Here is a 22,297-nt window from a genome sequence, read left to right as displayed (position 1 = left end):
AGCAGGGCAAAGGACACAAATAATTCACTAGAAGAAAACTATATGTGTTAAGAAAACAAATGACTTGTGAGATCAAAATAAATATGTAAAAACTAAATACACTAGAAACTGATAGAATTTTTCTGAAGGATAATTTAGCAATGTTTCATAAGCCTTAATGTATTTAGACACTTTGACTTAGTAATTCAACTTCTAGGACTTTTCTTAAACAGACAGAATTTTTAGAATTTATATTGCTATTTCAGTCAGTTCAGTTCAGTTGCTGAGTCGTGTCTGACTCTTTGACCCCATGGACTGCAGCCTGCCAGGCTTCCCTGTACATCACCACCTCCCGGAGCTTGCTCAAACTCTTGTCCATAGAGTCGGTGAGGCCATACAACCATCTCATCCTCTGTCATCCCCATCTCCTCCTGCTTTCAATCTTATCCAACATCAGGGTCTTTTCTAATGAGTAAGCTCTTTGCATCAGGTGGTCAAAGCATTGGAGCTTCAGCTTCATCATCAGTCCTTCCAGTGAATATTCAGGACTAATTTCCTCTAGGACTGACTGGTTTGATCTCCTTGCAGCCCAAGGGACTCTCAAGAGTCTTCTCCAATGCAATTAAAAAGCATCAATTCTTTGCCACTCAGTTTTCTTTATGGTCCAACTCTCACATCCATACATGACTACTGGAAAAACCACAGCTTTGACTAGACGGTCCTTTGTCAGCAAAGTAATGTCTCTGCTTTTTGATATGCTGTCTAGTTTGTCATAGCTTTTCTTCCAAGGAGCAAGTGTCTTTTAAATTCATGGCTGTGGTCACCATCTGCAGTGATTTCTAAACCCAGGAAAATAAAGTCTATCACTATTTCCATTGTTTCCCCATCTATTTGCCATGAAGTGATAGGACCGGATACCATGATCTTCATATTTTGAATGTTGAGTTTTAAGCCAGATTTTTCACTCTCCTTTCACTTTCATCAAGAGGCTCTTTAGTTCCTCTTTCTGCCATAAGGGTAATATCATCTGCGTATATGAGGTTATTGATATTTCTCCCGGCAATCTTGACTCCAGCTTGTGTTTCATTCAGCCTGGCATTTTGCATGATATACTCTACATATAATTTAAATAAACAGGGTGATAATACACAACCTTGATGTACTCCTTTCCCAATTTGGAACCAGTCTGTTGTTGCATGTTCAGTTCTAATTGTTGCTCCTTGACCTGCATACAGATTTCTCAGGAGGCAGGTATGGTGGTCTGGTATTCCCATCTCTTGAAGAATTTTCCACAGTATGTTGTGATGCACATGGTCAAAGGCTTTAGTGTAGACAATGAAGCACAGATAGATGTTTTTCTGGAACTCTCTTGCTTTTTCTATGATCCAGTGGATGTTGGCAATTTGATCTCTGCTTCCTCTGCCTTTTCTAAATCCAGCTTGAACAGCTGGAAGTTCTTGGTTCATGTACTGTTGAGGCCTTGCTTGGAGAACATTGAGCATTACTTTAATAGCATGTGAGATGAGTGCAATTGTGCAGTAGTTTGAACATTCTTTGGCATTGCCTTTCTTTGGGATTGGAATGAAAACTGACCTTTTCCAGTCCTGTGCCCATGCTGAGTTTTCCAAATTTGCTGGCATATTCAGTGCAACAGTTTCACAGCATCATCTTTCAGGATCTGAAATAGCTTAGCTGGAATTCCATCACCTCCACTAGCTTTGTTCACAGTGATGCTTCCTAAGGCCCACTTGACTTCTCATTCCAGGGTGTCTGGCTCTAGGTGAGTGATCACACCACTGTGGTTATCTGGGTCATTAAGATCTTTTTTGTATAGTTCTTCTGTGTATTCTTGACACCTCTTCTTAATATCTTCTGCTTCTGTTAGGTCCATATCGTTTCTGTCCTTTATTGTGCCCATCTTTGCATGAAATGTTCCTTTGGTATCTAATTTTCTTGAAGCGATTTCTAGTCTTTCTCATTCTATTGTTTTCCTCTATTTCTTTGCACTGATCACTGAAGAAGGCTTTCTTATCTCTCCCTGCTATTCTTTGAAACTCTGCATCCAGATGGGTATATCTTTCCTTTTCTCCTTTGCCTTTAGTTTTTCTTCTTTTCCCAGCTATTTGTAAGGCCTCTTCAGACAACCATTTTGACTTTTTGCATTTCTTTTTCTTGGGGATGGTCTTGATCACTGCCTCCTGTACAATGTCACAAACCTCTGTCCATATTTCTTCTATTTGCATGTAAATATTGCTATTTACATGTTGCAAAACGATTACAAAAAACACTTAACTGTCCAATATTAAGGGAATACTTAATATTCCAGTATGTCAAAAATAGGTAGGAAGAATCCTAGATGAAGTACCTAGTTATGGGATTTAAACTAAAAAAAAAAAAAAAAAAAATCACATGGTAAGGGAATTTATCTATAAAAAGGAAATGATTCAATATTTATAGACACATACCTTTTCATTAAGACAGTCAATTAAATTTTCCACATAAATTTTCATGCTTTTATAGAATTTAAAACTTAGAGCTTGATTTGATGAATTCTCTAGGTTCTGGATGGTAGTCTTTGAGCTCTTGATATCTTGTATGTATTTTTCATATTCTCTTAGATGTGAGCGGTGAGTATCCTGTAGTAATGTTAATCTAAATAAATAGAAAATAAACATAAAAATTGCTTTATATTACAAATTTATTTCTATTATAGTAAGTAGTAGTCTAATGAAAATTTTTTCAGAGCTACCTTATAAAGACCACCAAGGAAACTGACAATCATACAAACCTGGGTTCATAACATGTGTGGAGCAAAGGAAAACTCCACGATAAGAGAGGCTTCAAAGGGAAAGGTAGCATAGGACACGGAGAGATTTTTAGGTGCTACAGCTAATCCCAGGGTAGTCTTAGAGGAGAAAGTAGTGTGGCTCGACCAGAATGTGTAAACTAGGTGACCTTCTAGAATAATCGTGCCAAGTCTCTTCAGTCATGTCCAATTCTGTGACCCTGTGGACTGTAGCCCGCCAGGCTCCTCTGTCCCTGAGATTCTCCAGGCAACAGTACTGGAGTGGGATGCCATGCCCTCCTCCATATGTGTACTTACTTTATATAGGCAGTAACAGTCTTTCTTTTGCAATGTTTCAAAGGGTGGGGTATGTGTGGGGTCTGAGGTGGTCCAGTCTTCCAATCTTGATGAGCATCTCTGGACCTTTAATCTTTCCTCAGGTGGTTTCACTGCCTTCCATTTCTCTTCAAGCTGTTGTTCGGGACATCGCTCTTTTTTCACACTTCGGGTCTCCTGCCTTGAAGAGATGTAAGGGAGCTGCACACAACCTAGGCTTGATTAGACAAAGCTATGTGAGTGCAGGATCTTAGTTGGTCCAGTCTCCTAATCTTGACAAGCTTCTCTGGACCTTTAATCTTGCCTCGTGTGGTTTCATTGCTGTTCCTCCTTTGTTTAGCAACTGTTCTGCCATTTGGAACTGAGAGAAGGTCATGGAAGCTAGAGTCTAGCCTATAATAAATGAGGGACCAAAAAAAAGGCCTCAATACCTAGGAGCTCGACAGGGCCCTGCTAGGCTCAACACCTCCTTTTCTTTGATACTCCTCAATCTTGAGGACCACTGAATTCTTTCCATTTCTCTTCAAGCTGCTGCTCAGGACACTGCTCTTTTTCACACTTTCAGGAGCATCGGGTCTCCTGCTTTGAAGAGATGTAAGGGAGCTTCCAGGCAAGGCGGAGACCTTGTCCCATTTCAGGTGAGTTTTCCAGCACAGCTTCACAAGTGATGTCTTAATAAGGTCCTTGTTGTTATTGTTGTTCAGTCGCTCAGCCATGTCCGACTCTTTGCAACCCCATGGACTGCAGCACTCCAGACTTTCCTGGCCTTCACCATCTCCTGGATCTTGTTCAAACTCACGTCTATTGAACTGGTGATGCCATCCAACCATCTTATCCTCTGTCGTCCCCTTCTCCTGCCTTCAATCTTACCCAGCATCAGGGTCTTTTCCAATGATTTGGATCTTTGCATCAGGTAGCCAAAGTATTGCAGCTTCAGCTTCAACATCAGACCTTCCAATGAATATTCAGGATTGATTTCCTTTAGGATTGATTGGTTTGATCTCCGTGCAGTCCAAGGGACTCTCAAGAGTCTTCTCCAACATCACAGTTCAAAAGCAATCAATTCTTCAGTGCTCAGCCTTCTCTATGGTCCAATTCTCACATTCACACATGACTACTGGAAAAACCATAGCTTTGACTAGATGGACCCTGGTTGGCAAAGTAATGTCTCTGCTTTTTAATATGCTGTCTAGGTTGGTCATAGCTTTTCTTCCAAGGTGCAAATGTCTTTTATTTTCATGGCTGCAGTCACCATCTGCAGTGATTTTGGAGCCCAAGAAAATAAAGTCTCTCACTGTTTCCATTGTTTCCCCATCTATTTGCCATGAAGAGATGGGACCAGATGTCATGATCTTCATTTTTTGAATGTTGAGTTTTAAGCCAGATTTTTCACTCTCCTCTTTCACTTTCATCAAGAGGCTCTTTAGTTCCTCTTCACTTTCTGCCATAAGGGTGGTGTCATCTGCCTATCAGAGGTTATTGATATTTCTCCCGGCAATTCTAATTCTAGCTTGTGTTTCATCCAGTACAGCATTTTGCATGATGTGCTCTGCATATAAATTAAATAAACAGGGTGACAATATACAGCCTTGATGTACTCCTTTCCCAACTCAGAACCAGTCTGTTGTTCCATGTCCAGTTCTAACTGTTGCTTCTTCACTTGCATACAGATTTCTCAGGAAGCAGATCAGGTGGTCTGGTAATCCCATCTGTTAACGAATTTTCAAGTTTGTTGTGATCCACACAGTCAAAGGCTTTACTGTAGTCAATGAAGCAGAAGTAGATAGTTTTCTGGAACTCTCTTGCTTTTTCTATGACCCAGTGGATGTTGGCAATTTGATCTCTGATTCCTCTGCCTTTTCTAAATCCAACTTGAACATTTGGGAGTTCTCAGTTCATGTATTGTTGAAGCCTCACTTGGAGAATATTGACCATTACTTTGCTTGCGTGTGAGATGAGTGCAGTTTGGTGGTAGTTTGAACATTCAACCTTAATCATATCCTTAAGAAGGGTTTTTGTCAGCCCAGGTTGGGTACATGAGACAAGTGCTCGGGCCTGGTGCACTGGGAAGACCCAGAGGGATCGGGTGGAGAGGGAGGTGGGAGGGGGGACTGGGATGGGGAATACATGTAAATCCATGGCTAATTCATTTCAATGTATAACAAAAACTACTGTAATGATGTAAAGTAATTAGCCTCCAACTAATAAAAATAAAAAAAATATAAAAAAAAAAGAAGGGTTTTTGTCATTTCTGATGCTTCAGTGGTCTTATATTTGAAACCTAAGAGTCCATGTGGAATTACTGTTAGATCAGTCTGTGGTCTTCCTTAGAATATAGGTATCAGTTAGTGTTAGTCACTCAGTCGTGTCCGACTCTTTGGGACCCCATGGACTGTGGCCTCTGTCCATGGAATTCTCTAAGCAAGAATACTGGAGTGGGTAGCCACTGCCTTCTCCAGGGGATCTTCCCAACCCAGGAGCTGGTATTAAAGCCATTTGAGCATGCTATGATTTGGTATGAATTTTTTGTTTTGTGACCTATTTTGACACTGTGATTACATCAGAATTAGAGAATTAACTACCAATGAAATAAATTTGTAGTATTTGGACCTGAATCAAACAATTGAAAAAATTAAACTTTTGCCAATCTCCTTATGGGCTTCCCTGGTGGCTCAGTGGTACAGTATCTGCCTGCCGATACAGGAGACATAGGTTCGATCTCCAGGCAAGATCCCCTGGAGATGGAAATGGCAGTGCATTCCAGTATTCTTGCCTTGCAAATCCCATGGACAGAGAAGCCTGGCAAATCAGGCTTAGCTGCCCTATGACATGTGTAATCTTCCCAGACCAGGGATTGAATCTGTGTCCCCTACATTGGCAAGGTGTACTTTTAACCACTGGACCACCTGGGAACTCCAAGAAATTACTATTTATAGCAATAGATAATGGTTAGCTATGCTTTAGAAATGTATTTGTACCAAGAACCTTGAACAAAATGTTCATTATCTGTAGCATTATTTATAATAGACAAATTTAGAAACCAAAACGTCTAACATAGAAATGCAATATACCAACTATATGGATAAACAAAACATCACTATATGCTTATAATTTTTTACTGTAGTAAAAAGCACATAACTTACAATCTTAACCATTTTTTAAAGTACATTACAGTAGTATTAACTATAGGCACACAGCTGTATAACAGATCTTTAGAACCTTTTCATCTTGCAGAACTGAAACTCTATACTCACTGATCAACAACTTTCCATTCGACTCCCCTCCACACGGGGCAACCACCATTCTACTTTTAGTTTCTAAGAGTCTGACTACTTTGCTTGTGCGCTTAGTTGCTGAGTCCTGTCTGACTCTTTGTGAACCCACTGACTATAGCCCGCCAGGCCCCTATGTCCATGGAATTTTCTAGGCAAGAATACTTGTGTGGGTTGCCATTTCCTACTCTAGGAGATCTTCCTGACCCAGGGATTGAACTGGGGTCTCTTGCACCTCCTGAACTGGAATGTGGATTCCTCACCACTGCAACACATCATACAGAGCTTCCCAAGTGGCTCAAGCAGTAACAAATCCACCTGCCAATAAAGGAACTGCAGGAGATGTGGGTTCAGTCCTTGGGTTGAGAAGATCCCTAGAGTGAGGTTATGTTCTGTAATTCTCTAATTATTAGTGATGTTGAGCATCTCTTCATGTTCCTTCACCACTTGTATGTCTTCGAGAAAGGTTTATTCCAATCCTTTGACCATCTTTCTTCTGGGTAGTTTGTTGCTGAATTATATGAGCTACTTACATATTTTGGGTATTAACCACTTATCATATATACGGTTTGCAAATATATTCTCTTATTCTGTTGGCTGCCTTTTCACTCTGTTTATTATTTCCATGCTGTGCAGAAACTAGTTTCATATAGTTCCAACTGTCTATTTTTGCTTTTATTGCTTGTGTTTTTTCTTTCTTGGGTCCTTTGAGATTCCATATATATTGGTGTTGGAGAAGACTCTTGAGAGTCCCTAGGACTGCAAGGAGATCCAACCAGTCCATCCTAAAGAAAATCAGTCCTGAATACTCTCTGGAAGGACTGATGCTGAAGCTGAAACTCTAATACTCTGGCCACCTCATTCAAAGAACCAACTCATAGGAAAAGACCCTGATGCTGAGAAAGACTGAAGGCAGGAGGAGAAGGGGACGACAGAGGATGAGATGGTTGGATGGCATCACAGACTCAATGGACATGAGTTTGAGTAGGCTCTGGGAGTTAGTAATGGACAGGGAAGACTGGAGTGCTGCAGACGATGGGGTTGCAAAGAGTTGCACATGACTGAGCAGCTGAACTGAACTGAATGTATTTTAGGATTTTTTTTCCTTATTTCTGCAAAAAATGCCATTGGGATTTTGATAGAGAATGCATTACATCTATAGATTGCTTTGGGTAATATGGACATTTTAACTATATTAAAATTTCTAAACCATGGTCATGGATATCTTTCCATTAATTTATGTCTTCAATTTCTTTCAGCAATATTTTGTAATTTCTGGTTAATAAAACTTTCACCCCTTGACTAATTCCTAAGTTATATTCTTTTTGATGCTATTGTAAATGTTTTCTAAATATATATTTTTGGATTTTTCATTGTTAGTGCACAGAAACAACTGATTTCATCCTGCAATTTTGCTAGATTTATTAGCTCTAGCAGGGTTTGTGTTTGTTTCTTTGTGTTAAATGCAGTCTTCAGGTTTTCCCATGTGTAAGATCACGTCAACTGTGAACAGAGATAATTTTACTTCTTGCTCTCCTATTTTGATGTCTTTTTATTTTTATTCTCACCTGAATTCTCTGGCTAGGGCTTTCAATACCTTGTTGAATACAACAGACAAGAACAGACATCCTTGCCTTGTTCCTGACCCTACAGGGAAAGCTTTCAGTTTTCCATGACTAAATATGATATTAGCTGTCCATTACTCCTATATGGTCTTTATTATGTTGAAGTAGTAACAATTTCTCACAAAAGCATGCTTAACATCATCAAAGGCTTTTCCTGTACCAGCTGAAATGATTGTGTGGTTTTCACCATTCATTCTGTTTATATAGTGTATCACACTGATTTTCTTATGAAACACCCTAATAATTCCAGGAATAAATCTCACTTGGTCATGGCATATAATCCTTTTAACTTACATTTGCAAGTATTTCATTGTGGATTTTTACATCAATACTCATCAAGGATACTGGTTTACTAATTTCCTTTTCTTACACTATCTTTGGGATTTTGGGGATCAGGGTAATGCTGACCTCAGAGAATGAGCTTGGGAATGTTATCTCCTCTTCAGTTTTTTGGAAGAGTTTGAGAAGGAACGGTGTTAATTCATTATTAAATGTTTGGCAGAATTAGGCAGTGAGGCCATCTCACACCTATATATGTATATAACTGCTATACTGTCCCAATGAATTGATCCTTTTATATTATACAATGGCTTTCATAGTCTCTTGTAGTTTTTAACTTAAAATCCTTTTCTCTAAGTAATGCCACTCCTGCTCTCTTTTGTTTACTGTTTGCATGGAATCTTTCTGCAAGACGTTCACTTTCATTCCATATACATCCTTAAGTCTAAGTGAGACTCTTGCACATGGTATACAGTTTTATCTTGCCTTTTTTTTTTTTTTTTTTTGGCTTGGGTGGCTTGTGGGATATTAATTTCCTGACCAAGGACTGAACCTGAGCCCTAACCACTAGACTGCCAGGGAATTACTGGATCTTGCTTTTCTTTTCAACCCATTCAGCCACTGTACATCTTTTGATTCTAGAATTTAATCCATTTATATTTAAAGTAATTACTGATATGGAAGGACTTATGATTACCATTTTAAAATTGCTTTTTGTCTTATAGTTATTTTGTCCCTCTTCCTCTCTTGTTGCCTTGGGCTTTGTTATTTTATTTTTTTAGGGATGTGTTCTGGGTCATTTCCATTTTCCACTGCATATCTTCTATAGGTATTTCTTTTATGCTTACCATGGGGTTTACAAAAAATATTGCAATTCCAGTAATCTCTTTTAAACTGAAAACAACTTCAATCTCATATGAAAACTTTATTCCTTTACATCTCCCCTGCCACCTCCTGTTATTGATACCACAAATTACATTAAAATTTTTATATGCATTAACATAATATCATAATTATTTTTGTGTTTTTACCTTCTAAATTCAATTTCTGAATTGAAAGTGATTGTCATACCACTCTTACAGTATTACAGGATTCTGCACTACACATCATACATTTACCTTTACCAGAGAACTCTGTATTTTTATATGCCTCATGCTACTGTACAGTGTCCTTTCATTCAACTTGAAGGATATCTTTCCTCAATTTTTGTAAGGCAGGTTTAGTGGTGATGAACTCCCTCAGCTTTGTTTATCTGAGGTCTTTATTTCTCCTTCATGAAGGACAGTTTTGCTAGATACAGTAATCTCTGTTGGCAGTTTCCTTCTTTCAGTACTTTGGATATATCTTCCTACTCTCTTCTGGTCTGTTAACAGAGAAGACCTTTGTTGAGACGCCTCCTGGTAATGTTATGGGACTCCTTGGACATGACAAGGTTCTTTTGTTTTGTCACTTAATTCTTTCTTTGTATCTAGAAAGTCTGTCTCAGTGTAAGCCTCCTTGGGTTAATCCTTGTTGGAGTCCTTTAGCTTTTGAAATTGAACGCCCATTTCCTTCTTCAGGCTGGTAAGTCTTTGGTCATTATATCTTCAGATAAGCTCTCTGTCCCATTCTGCTCTCTTCTCCTTCTTGGATTCCCATAAAGTATATGATATTCTGCTCGATAGCGTCGTGTAAATCCCTTATGTTTTTTTTTTCACTTTTCTTCATTCTTTTTTCCTTTTTGTTACTCTAACTTGGTAATTTCAAATGACTATTCTTTGAGGTCATCGCTTGTTTCTTCTGCTTGATAGAGTCTGCTTTGGATCCCCTTTAGTAAATTTTTCAGTTCAGTTATTGTATTTTCAGCTCCAGAACCTCTGGTTCTTTTACAGTTTCCATCTCTGTTGTTATTCCAACCTTGTTCATGTATCATCTCCCTGATTTCTTTAGTTGTCTGTGCTCTCTTATGGCATATTAAGCTTCTTTAAGAGGATCATTCTGAATTCTCTGTCAGGTAATTCATAGGCCTCTGTTTCTTTTGGTTCTGGAAATTAATTTTGATCCTCTAACTGGGTCAGGTTTCCTTGCTTCTTCACATGTCTGGTTATCTTTATGTTGTACTTTTTGTATTTGAAAATGCACGTAAGGGCAGTTTCTCCTCTATTTGAAGCTGTATCCCTTAAGTGCATTTCAATTAGTCTGGATAAGGACTCCCAGTGGTGTAGTATGGGGAAGACTGTCTTCTCAAACCTTTCATGGGGGATGATTCTCCTCAGGGTTTCTAGAGATTTCCCAATTAGAGACATTTGTGGGTTTTCCAGGATTTTATGGTCTCTTGGTCCCCCTGGTGTTTGTAGTACTGAAAGCTTTCTGGCTCTGCAACAGGCTGCTTAGCTCGTTCTTGTCCTCTGTGGCCCTCAGGAATGTAATGTATGATGGTTCTCCAACAGTGCTCTGAGAGAGGTAAGAGAGAGAGACAAATCCTTTGGGCAGTACCTCTAGAATATAGAATATATGCTCTGCTCTTTCCCTTCCGAAGGAAAAGCTAGGAGTCAGGTTTTTTTCTCTCCATTGAAAGCGGTGCTGACTTGCTAGAGTGGCTAGATACAGTTGGAATGAAATGGCTTTCCTCACCCATTACAATGTGGCTAATCTGGGCTTTGAGCTTCCCTGGGATACCACAACTTCCTGATTTCTGGGGTACTCATAAACGCTTTTTGGATAGTATGCTGTTGTTCAGTTGATATCTCTGTGGGGCAACGAGGTCTGGGGCTTCTAATTCTGCCATCTTGCTGCCATAACTTCCAGCATACGATTTTTTAAAATTTGAGGGCTATTTAACAATGTAGATAAATGCAGATTAAAAATAGTAAGTTAAAAAAAGCAGGAGTTGATATTATTTATTGATTTTAACTACATGATATATCTATTATAAACACTGAAAGACATACAAAACAGGATCAGTTATGTTAGTGTAGTAACACAGGTGATGCTAATTTTTCCTGTAACCCTTTAATATTATCATTTAATAATTAATAAAATATATACTTATATTTATGGCTGTGTCAGGTCTTAGCTGTGGCTCACAGGCTCAGTAGTTGCCCTGCATGTGGGATCTTAGTTCCCTGACCAGGGACTGAACCCAAGTCCCCTGTACTGCAAGGCAGATTTTTAACCACTGGACCATCAAGGGACGTCTCAATTAAAAATATTATAGTGCTAATTTTTTCACTACTAAATGTCTATAACAACTGTAAATTTTGAAATTAATATTACTTACCTAGTATTTAGTTGCTTCTTTATAATTTCTAAACTTACTGGTGGAAATGAAACGGAAGCATCAAACTTCTTCACTGTTTGAGATTCACGGCTATAAGAAAGATCTATGTCTTGTCCCTAAAAATAATATGAAAATTTGTGTTGTTTTCAACATTCATTAGTCCTCCAAATATTAATACCGGGAAAGCAGACTGGATACACTAAGGTCTCACCAGCTTAAAATTCCATGCCTCTGACATTTTTTATGGTTGTAATAAAATGTTTTTTAAATTATCACACAGTTTTAAAATTTAGAACTTTAAACTTACATGCAAGAGGTAAAATACAAAATCTCATTTTCCACAAAAGCTTGGTTTTCATTGTTTTTAAAGCTAGTTCTATTTATGATCTAATATACTCTCAAAAAAACAAATACCAGAGGCTTCAATCAAGATGGCAAAATAGAAATATAAGTAAAATGAAGACACAGAAGAACGACTCTCAATTAAAAGATCAAGAGAATTGCCTTAAAAGAACAATCACTGAAACAGACCTCTCCAGTCTAATAAACACTGATTTCAAAAAGGAGATAATGTAAATACTGAAGGAATTAAGAAAGGAATGAAGAAAGTCTGTATTAAATACAGACTACTCTAAAAAGGAACTAGAAACTAGAAAGAGGAGCCGAGAAAAATTAGAAAACTCACTTGCCAAGATGAAAGCTGAGCTAAAGGCAATATAAATAGAAAATGAATAATGCAGAACACATAAGTGTTCTGGAAGATGGAATAATGGAAATCACCCAATCAGAGCAGCAGACAGAAAACCAAATGAAAAAAATGAAAGCAATGTGAGAATTATGGGATAATATAAAGAATGCCAATCTATGCATAACTGGAAAAAGGAAGAAAGTGAAAAGGGGATAGAAAATACATTTCAAGAAATTATGGCTGAAAACTTCCCAAACTTAAACAAGGAAAGAGATATCTAAGTATAGGAAGCACAGTAGTCACTTCAGTCATGTCCAACTCTTTGGAACCCCACAAAATGTAGCCTGCCAGGCTCCTCTGTCCATGGAATTCTCCAGGCAAGAACACTGGGGTGGGTCACCATGTCCTCCTCCAAGGAATCTTCCTAACCCAGGGATCGAACCTGCATCTCCTGCATTGCAGACAGATTCTTTACCCACTGAGCCACCTGGGAAGCCCATAAGAAGCACATGGTCTCAAACTAGATGAACTCAAGCAGACATACACCAAGATATATTACCATTAAAGTGGCAAAAGTTAAAGATAAAGATAGGATTCTAAAGGCTGCATGAGAAAAACAAAGAGTTAATTACAAGGGAACCCTCATAAGGCTATTAACTGATTTCTCTATAGAAAATGTTGCAGGCTAGAAGGGAGTGGCAAAATATATTCAAAGTCCAGAAAGGAAAAAAATATGCAACATAGCATACTCTACACATCAAGATTATCACTGAGAATAGGAGAAAGAGAGAGAATTTCTCAGAAGAGAAAAAACTAAAAGAATAACAGCAATATTAATCTATCCTAGCAAAGAAGCAATAATCTATAGAAAAGAGAAAAAAGAGAAAATCCAAAATGGAATGGAAATCACTTAAATGAGCCAGTATACATATTAAATTAAATTTCACACAGACATTTTTTATGAAAGCAATGATAAACAAAATGAACAGCAAAAGCATAAACATGAAGATGTAAAAAGAGGACATCAAAATCATAAAATGCCAAGTTGGAAAGTAAAAATACATAGATTTTTAAATTTTAGAATGTGTTTGAGGACATATGACTATCAGCCTAAAGGAAGTAGATATAGTAATGGGTTAACATACTTGAAAACAGTGTGGGTAACCACAAGTTGGGCTTCCCTTGTAGCTCAGCTGGTAAAGAATCTGCCTGCAATGCGGGAGACCTTGGTTCGATCCCTGGGTTGGGAAGATCCCCTGGAAAAGAGATAGGCTACCCAGTCCAGTATTCTGGCCTGGAGAATTCCACAGACTGTATAGTCCATGGGTCACAAAGAGTCAGACATGACTGAGTGTGAAACCACAAATTAAAACATACAACAGAGTCACAAAAATCAATTAAGAAGAGAACACAAGCATAATACAATAGAAATCATCAAACCATAAAAGGAAAAAAATAATAAAGAAGAAATAAAAAATCAACTGGAAAATAAGGATAAAAATGGCAATAAATATGTATCTATTAATAATCACCATAACTGCCAATGGACTAAATGCTGCAATCAGAAGACAATGAGTGGCAGACTGGATTAAAAAACAAGAGCCCACAATATGCTACCTACAAGAGGCCCACTTTAGGGTGAACAACACACAGACTGAAAGTGAGCGGATGGATAAAGATATTTCATGCAAACAGAAATGATAATAAGAAAGCATGGGTAGCAGTAATGGACTTGAAAACAAAGGTCATAAAGAAAGATAAAAAAGGACACTATATAATGAAAGAATCAACATAAGAAGAGTATATTACATTCAACATATATGCACCCAATATAGGAGCATCCGATTACACAGAACAAATACAGACTAAAGGGAGAAATGGACAGGAATACAATAGTAAGAGATTTTAATAACCTACTCATATCAATGGACAGGTCTTCTAGGCAGAAAATCAATAAGGCAACAGAAATCCTAAATGATACACTAGAACATTTAGACTTAACTGATATTTTCAGGACATTATATAAAAAAAAAAACCCAATATACATTCAAGTGCACATGGAACATTCTCTGTGGTTGACCACATACTGGGGCACAAAAGAAGCCTTAACAAATTTAAGAGTACAGAAATTTTTGAAGCAGCTTTTCTGACCACAACAGCATGAAACTGAAATTAACCACAGAAATAGAAATGACAAAACAAACAAAAAACTTGATTACCTGGAGCCTAAAGAACTTGCCTCAAAAACAAAAAACAAAAAAAACCCAATGGGTCAATGATGAAAGCAAAGAAGAAATTAAAAAATACCTTGAGAAAAATTACAATGAAAAGATAACCATATAATAATCTGTAGGATGCAGTAAAAGCAGTTCTTAGAGGGCACTTCATAGTGATATAGGCCTTCCTCAAGAATTAGAAAAAGGAGAAAAAATAAAACTCAAAATCAGAAGAAGGAAGAAAATAATAATGATCAGAGAGGAAATAAAGTAGGGACTAAAAATAATAGAAATCAATAAAAACAAGGGCTGTTTCTTTGAAAGAATAAATAAGATTGACAAACCTCTAGCCAGTCTCACCAAGAAGAAAAGAGAGAGGAAATTACATAAGCAAAGTGAGATATGAAAGAGGAGAAATCACAACTGATATTGCAGAAATACAAAAAAACTATAAGAAAACACTATGAACAATTATATACTGACAAACTGAACAACCTGGAAGAAATGAACAAATTTCTACAAACATAACAGGTCACCAGAATTGAATCAAGAAGAAACAACATACTTTGAAAAGACCAATCACTTGAAGTGAAACAGAATGTGCAATTAAAAAAAACAAAACCTCCCTACAAACAAAAGCCCAGGACCTAACAGCTCCCCAGGCAAATTCTATCAGACATACAAAAAAAGAATTCATACTGATCCCTCTCAAAATCTTCCAAAAGACTATAAAGGAGGGAGCACTCCCACGGACATTCTATGAAGGCATTATTACCCTGATGCCAAAACCAGATAAAGATACTATAAAAAAAGAAAATTACAGGCCAGTATCTTTGATGAATATAGATGCAAAAAGTCCTAATAAAATACTAGCAGCCTGAATCTAACAACACATAGAAAAGATCATAAACTATGACCAAGTTGGATTCATCCCAGGATCACAGTGATGGCTCAACATGCATAAAACAATCAATGAATGTGATTAACCACATCTGACACAGAAAAGACAAAATTACATGATCTTCTCAATAGATGTAGGAAAAGCATTTAACAAAATTCAACATTCATGATACAAACTCTTAAGAAACTGGGTACAGAGGGAACATACTACAAGGTAATAAAAGCTACAAACCTACAGCCAACATAATACTCAGCAGTGAAAAATGGAAAGCTTTCCTGGTAAAATCTAAATCAAGACAAGGATGCCCACTCTCACCTCTTCTATTCAACACAGTACTGGAAGTACTAGCCACAGCAAATAGACCAAAAAAAGAAATAGAAGGTATCTAGACTGGAACTGAAGAGGAAAAATTGTCATTTGAAAATGTAACATGATACATAGAAAACCATAACAACCCACACAAAAACTATCAGAACTGCTAAACAAATTCATGAACTAGCTAGGATACAAGATTAACACACAGAAATTGGTTGCATTTTTTTTTTACACTAACAAGGAACTATCAGAAAGAGAAAGAATAAAAATAATCCCTTTTAAAATCACATAAAAAATACTTAGAAATAAACCTCACCAAGGAGGTAAAAGACTTATGTGCTGGGAACTACAAAACATTAGTAAAGGAAAGTGAAGATGATTTAAAGAAATGGAAGACATCCCATGCTGTTGAGTTGGAAGAACTAACGTTGTTAAAATGTCCATACTACTCAAAGCAATCTATACATTTAATGTGATCCCTATCAAATTACCTGTAACATTTTTCACAAAACTAGAACAAATAAACCATATGAAACCACAGAATTGCCAAAGCAATCCTAAGGAAAACAAGCAAAGCTATAGGCATGACCCTCCTAAACTTCAGACAATCCTATAAAACTATAGTAATTAAAACAGTGTGATACTGGCACAAAAACAGACATGTGGATCAATGTTAAAAAAACTAAGAAATAAATCCACACAACTATGGCCAATTGGTCTTCGACAAAGGAGGCAAGAATGCAACAATGGAGGAAAGAATTTATTCCACAAGTGGTGTTGGAAAAGTTGGACAGCCACATGTAATTTAACAAAGTAAGAACATACCCTTACTCCATACACAAAAAATAAATTCTAAATGGTTTAGAGATGTAAATGTAAAACATGACATCAGAAAACTCTTGGAAGAGAACATAGGCAAAACATTGTCTGACATAAATTATACAGATATTTTCTTACGTCAAAGCAAATTAGAAATAGAAGCAAAAATAAATATGTAGCACCCAATCAAGCTTATAAGCTTTTGTACAACAAGGGAAACCATAAACAAAATGAAGACAACCTATGGTGTGGAAGAAAATATTGGGTTGGCCAAATATGAAAAAACCAGAACAAAGTTTTTGAACAACCCAATATTTGCAAATAATCCAACTGACAGGGAGATTCCAAAATATACAAACAGCTCATACAACTCAATAACAATAACAACAAAAACAACCCAATCAAAAAATGGGCAGAAGATCTACATAGACATTTTTCTAAAAAGACACACAGATAGCAGGCACATGAAAAAATGCTCAGCACTGCTAACCATTATAAGAATACAAGTCAAAACTACAAGGAGGTACTGCCTCACACCAGTCAGCATGCTGCTGTTGTTCAGTCACTAGCAGTGTCCAACTCTTTGTAACCCCATGGACTGCAGCATGCCAGGCTCCTCTGCCAGAGCTTGCTCAAACTCATGTCCATCGAGTGGGTGATAGTATCTAACTGTCTTACCCTCTGCCACCCCCTTCTTTTGCCTTCAGTCTTTCCCAACATCACAGTCTTTTCCAATGAGCCAGCTCTTCATATCAGGGAGCCAAAGAAATGGAGCTTCAGATTCAGCATCAGTCCTTCCAATGAATATTCAGGATTGATTTCTTTTAGGATTGACTGGTTTGAGCTCTTTGTAGTCCAAGGGACTCTCACGAGTCTTCTCTAGCACCAGAATTTAAAAACATCAATTCTTTGGTGCTCAGCCTTCTTTATAGTCCAACTCTCAAATCTGTACATGACTACATGTACATGACTACCAATCAGAACAGCCATCATTAAAAAGCATATACATAACAAATGCTGGAGGGGGTGTGGAGAAAAAGGAATCCTCCTACATTGTTGGGAATGTAAATTGGTGCAGCTACTGTGGTCAATAGTATATGGAGGTTCCTCAAAAAAACAAAAAATAAAGCTGCTATATGATCTTGCAATCCTACTCCTGGGCATGTATCCAAAGATAAATATAATTCAAAAAGATACATGCACCCCAAAGTTGACCACAACACTATTTACAATAGCCAAGACATGGAAACAACCTAATGTCCATTGACAGATGAATGGATAAAGAGGAAGTGGCACATATGTATTAATACAATAGACTGCTACTCAGCCATAAAAAAGAATGAAATAATGCCATCTGCAGCAACATGAATGGACCTAAAGATCATCATACAAAGTGAAGGAAGTCAGAAAGAGAAAGACAAATACCATATGATATCACTTAAACGTTGGGTCTAAAATATGACACAAATGGACTTTTACCGATGAAACAGAAACAGACTCACAAAGAACATACTTGTGCTTGCCAAGGCAGGGGAGGTGGGGAAGGGACAGATTGGGACCTTTGAAGTATCGGATGCAGATGAAACTTATGTATAGAATAGATAATCAAGAAGGTCCTAATCTATAGCCCAGGGAACTATATTCAATATCCTGTGATAAAAGAAAATGGAAAAGAATATGAAAAAAGAATGTATATATGTAAATATAAAACGGAGTCACTGTGCTGTACAGTAGAAATTACAATATTATAAATAAGCTATACTTCAATAAAGTAAATTAAGAACAGCAACAAACCAAATATTTGTTTTTTTCATGATAGAAGTTGCCATCTAACTCCAGTTGAGTGAAAGGATAGCAAATAGAAGTCTGCTGGTGGGTTTGTAGGTAAAGCTTTGAATTTAGTTTAAGCCACCATTATTTGTGTTTTCTGTTACTTACAAAGGAATGCATTCCTAGGTAATACATGTTGTAACACAGTATATTTCACATTACAAAGAAAAACAACCAAAAACATCTCTGATCAAAAGAAAGAAAAAAAAAAAAAAGGAAGGAAAAAAAAACAAGCAAAAATTTCTGTTCTTATTAATAGTTGTGAAAAAAAAAATTCAGATTGCAAATAACTGGAAAATAGAATGGCTCACAGACTTCTAAATTACAACTGAAGGCTTACTTTTACTTAGCTTTTTAGTTTTAATAACATGAAGATTGTAAAAAATTTTCTTGCTTAAAAGAGCAAAACAAATTTCAAAGCACTCCTACTAAAAAGATAAAAATAAAGTTAATAATTTTAAAATTTTAAAATTAAAATAATTATAATTTGAGCCTCATAGCCACCTGCTCAGGTAGGTAACACTATCATTCAAACTATAATTTCCATTTTATTGTTGAGAAAATAGATTTAGAAAAATGAAATTATTTTCTCAGAGTATACAAGTATTTATTGAGCTCTCACCATATTAGGCACTATGGGATATAACACTGAAAAAAATTGTTAATAATTCTTGACTTCATGGAGAGTGTATTTTAGTGGTAAAATCAGAACCCAAATCCAGGACATTTGACCCCAAGTGTAACGCTTTCTGTTGTTAGTTTTGTTTTAACCCTATTTATTTGTTTGAATGTCACATTTAGGCATCTACCATACTTTTAACTGTAAAATTAAAAGTAAAAAAGATACAGTTGCCTCAAGGGGCTTACAATATATGGAAAGCATTTATAACCTAGTGGGAAAAGAACATGATGTACATGGTATAGTGGGCTGAATGATGGTCTCTCAAAGTTAGGTCTATGTCCTAACCTGTGGAACCTCTGAATATAACCCTGTTTAGAAATAGTCTTTGGGGCTGTAATTAAGTGAAGAATATCAAGATGAGATCATCCTGGATTATCCAAGCAGGCCCTAAATCTGATGACATGTATCCTTATAAGAGACACATTAAGCAGAGGCACAGAGAAAGCCGTGTAAAGAAGGAGCTGGAGATAGAAATTATGTGGTCACAAAGCAAGGAATACCTGGAGCTACCAGAATTTAGACAAAGCAAGAACGAATTCTCCACTGAGAGATTCAAGGCAATCCCTACCAAAATGTTGGGCTTCCCAGTGGGTAAGGAATCCACCTTCAATGCAGGAGACACAGGACATGGGTTTGATCCCTGGAGGAGGGCATGGCAACCCACTCCAGTATTCTATTCTGGAGACTCCCATGGACAGAGGAGCCTGGTGGGCCACAGTCCATAGGGTTGCAAAGAATTAGACATGACTAAAGCAACTGAGCACGTACACCAAAATACCAATGAAATTTTTCATGGAATAAGAACAAATAATCCTGACATTTATGTGAAACCACAAAAGACCTTGAAATAGCCAAAGAGATCTTAAGGAAGAGCAAAACTAGAGATATCAAGCTCCCAGATTTCAAACTACAGTAATCAAAACAACATATTACTGGAACAAAAAGAGACACATAAATCAATGGAACAGAACAGACAACCCAGAAGTAAACGCATGTTTATATGGTCAGTTAATCTATAACAAAGAAGGCAAAAACATACAGTGAGGCAAAGACAGTGGTGGTGGTTTAGTCGCTAAGTTGTTTCCAATTCTTGTGACTCCATAAAGTGTAGCCCACCAGGCTCATCTCTCCATGGGATCTCCCAGGCAAGAATACTGGAGTGGGTGGCCATTTCCTTCTCCAGGAAAAAAGATAGCCTCTTCAACAAAATGGTGCTAGGAAAACTGGACAGCTACATTTTTGCAAAAGAATGAAACTGGACCACCTTCTTACACTATTTACAAAAATCATTTCTGAAACCATAAAACTCCTAGAAGAAAACATAAATGATATGTCTTTGACATCAATCTCAGCAATATTTTTTTGGCTATGCCTTCTCAGGCAAGGGCAATAAAAGCAAAGATAAACAAATGGAACTACAAACTAGAAACATTTTGCACAGTAAAGGAAATCATGAATAAAACAAAAAGGCACCCTATTGAATGGGAGGAGATATCTGCAAATGATATATTTCATAAATAGTTAATATCCAAATTATATTAAGAACTCATACACCTCAATATTAAAAAAACTGATCAAAAAATCTACAGAGGATTGGAAAAGATATTTCTTCAATGAAGAGTTAAAATGGCCAACAGACACATGAAAAGATGCTGAACATCACTACTCATCAGGGAAATGAGAATCAATACCACAATAAGACACCTCACACCTATTAAAACAGTTATTATTAAAAAGACAACAAACGGGACTTCCCTGGTGGTCCAATGGTTAAGAGTCTGCCTTCCAATACAAGGGAAGTGGGTATGATCCCTGGCTGGGGAACTAAGATCCCACACACTGCAGGGAAACTAGGCCTGTGTGCTACCACTAATGACCCTGTGTGCTCTGGAGCCTGCACACCATGACTAGGGAAAAGTCTGGGCATGCCACAACTAAGACCTGACATAGCCACATAGATAACAAATAAGTTGTGGCAAGGGTGTGGAAAAAAGGGATCCCTTGTGCACTGTTTATGGGAATGTACATTGGTACAGCAACCAGGGAAAACAGCATGGAGATTCCTCAACATGTGAAAAAAAAAAGAACTACCATATCATCCAGCAATTTCATTCTAGGTAATTACCTGAAGAAAATAAAAACATTAATGTGAAAAGTTCTGTGCAACCCTATGCTCACTGCAGCATTCTTCACAGTTGCCAAGGAAGCAATGTAAGTGTCCACTGATATGCAAACAGATAAAGAATATGTGGTCTGTGTGTACGTGCGTGTGTGTGTGCATGAGCGTACTTCATAGTTCAGTTGTGTCTGACTTTTTGCGACCCTCTGGACTGTAGCCCACCAGGCTATTCTGTCCAAGGGATTTCTTTTCATGCAAGAAATACTGGAGTGGGTTGCCATTTCCTTCTCCAGGGGATCTTCCTGACCCACGGATCAAACCCACATCTACTGTGTTTCCTGCACTGCAGGTAGATTCTTTACCCAATGAGCCATTGGATAAGTCTCGTGTGTGTGTGTGTGTGTGTGTATGTGTGTGTGTGTGTATACACACAATGGAATATTATTCAGCCATAGAAAAGAATGACATCATGCCATTTGTCACAACATGGATGGACATACAGGGTATTATGCTAAGTGTAACAAGACAAAGACAATCTCTTTGATCTCACTTATATGTGGAATGTAATAAACAAAACAAAACAAAACAGACAACTTATAGATACAAAGAACACACTGGTGGTTGCCCAAGGGGAGGGAGAAATAAGTGAAGCGAATTAAGAGGTTCAAACTTCCAGTTATAAAGTAAACAAGTCACAGGGATGTAATACAGTGGTCCCCAATCTTTTTGACACCATGGATGGATTGTGTGGAAAACAATTTTTCCACAGATCAGGAGTATGGGGGATAGTTTCAGGATGATTCAAGCATATTACATTTATTGTGCACTTTATTCCTAATTTAATGCTGCCACTGATCTGATAGAAAGTATTAGTTCATAGCCTAGAGGCTGGGGATCCCTGATGTAATATACAGCTTAAGGAACATATTCAATTATGCTGTAATAATTTTGCATGGTGAAAGATGGCTACTAGACTTATAGTGATTTATTTCATCATGTAATTAAAAGTCAATCACTGTTTTCTACATTTGAAACTAACAAAATACTGTATGTCAATTCTACTTCAATTTAAAAAAGAATAAAAAGAAAAGGGGGGAAAAAAGATTCTTCCCCAGGGGCTTCAAAAGCACATTCCTACCAATACCTTGAATTGAGACTTCTAGCCTCAACAACTGTGAGAGAATAAATGTCT

General features: G+C 37.3%; 1 protein-coding gene across 12 annotated transcripts in view; it reads right to left on the bottom strand.

The window, feature by feature from the left end:
- GCFC2 (GC-rich sequence DNA-binding factor 2) overlaps positions 1-22,297 on the bottom strand; it is a 93,169-nt gene that overhangs the window by 36,058 nt on the left and 34,814 nt on the right. For 9 of the 12 annotated variants that reach the window (XR_011492158.1, XR_011492149.1, XM_020910162.2 and 6 more), the window contains exons 5-6: positions 11,536-11,651; positions 2,445-2,631 (exon numbers count right to left, since the gene is read on the bottom strand). Coding sequence is in view for 9 of the 12 variants with exons in the window: in XM_020910162.2 (XP_020765821.2) it covers positions 2,445-2,631; positions 11,536-11,651 (303 nt within the window). In the remaining 3 variants the exon portion in view is untranslated. Of the gene's footprint in view, positions 1-2,444; positions 2,632-9,394; positions 10,710-11,535; positions 11,652-22,297 lie in introns of those variants that run through there. The other 3 variants (XR_011492159.1, XM_020910168.2, XM_020910170.2) reach the window with 3 other exon arrangements.

This window comes from Odocoileus virginianus, chromosome 2, assembly GCF_023699985.2.
Source record: "Odocoileus virginianus isolate 20LAN1187 ecotype Illinois chromosome 2, Ovbor_1.2, whole genome shotgun sequence".
Taxonomy (NCBI): Eukaryota; Metazoa; Chordata; class Mammalia; order Artiodactyla; family Cervidae; genus Odocoileus; species Odocoileus virginianus.
The sequence above is the reverse complement of the archived record's forward strand: the minus strand, read 5'-3'. Positions and strand labels throughout refer to the sequence as shown.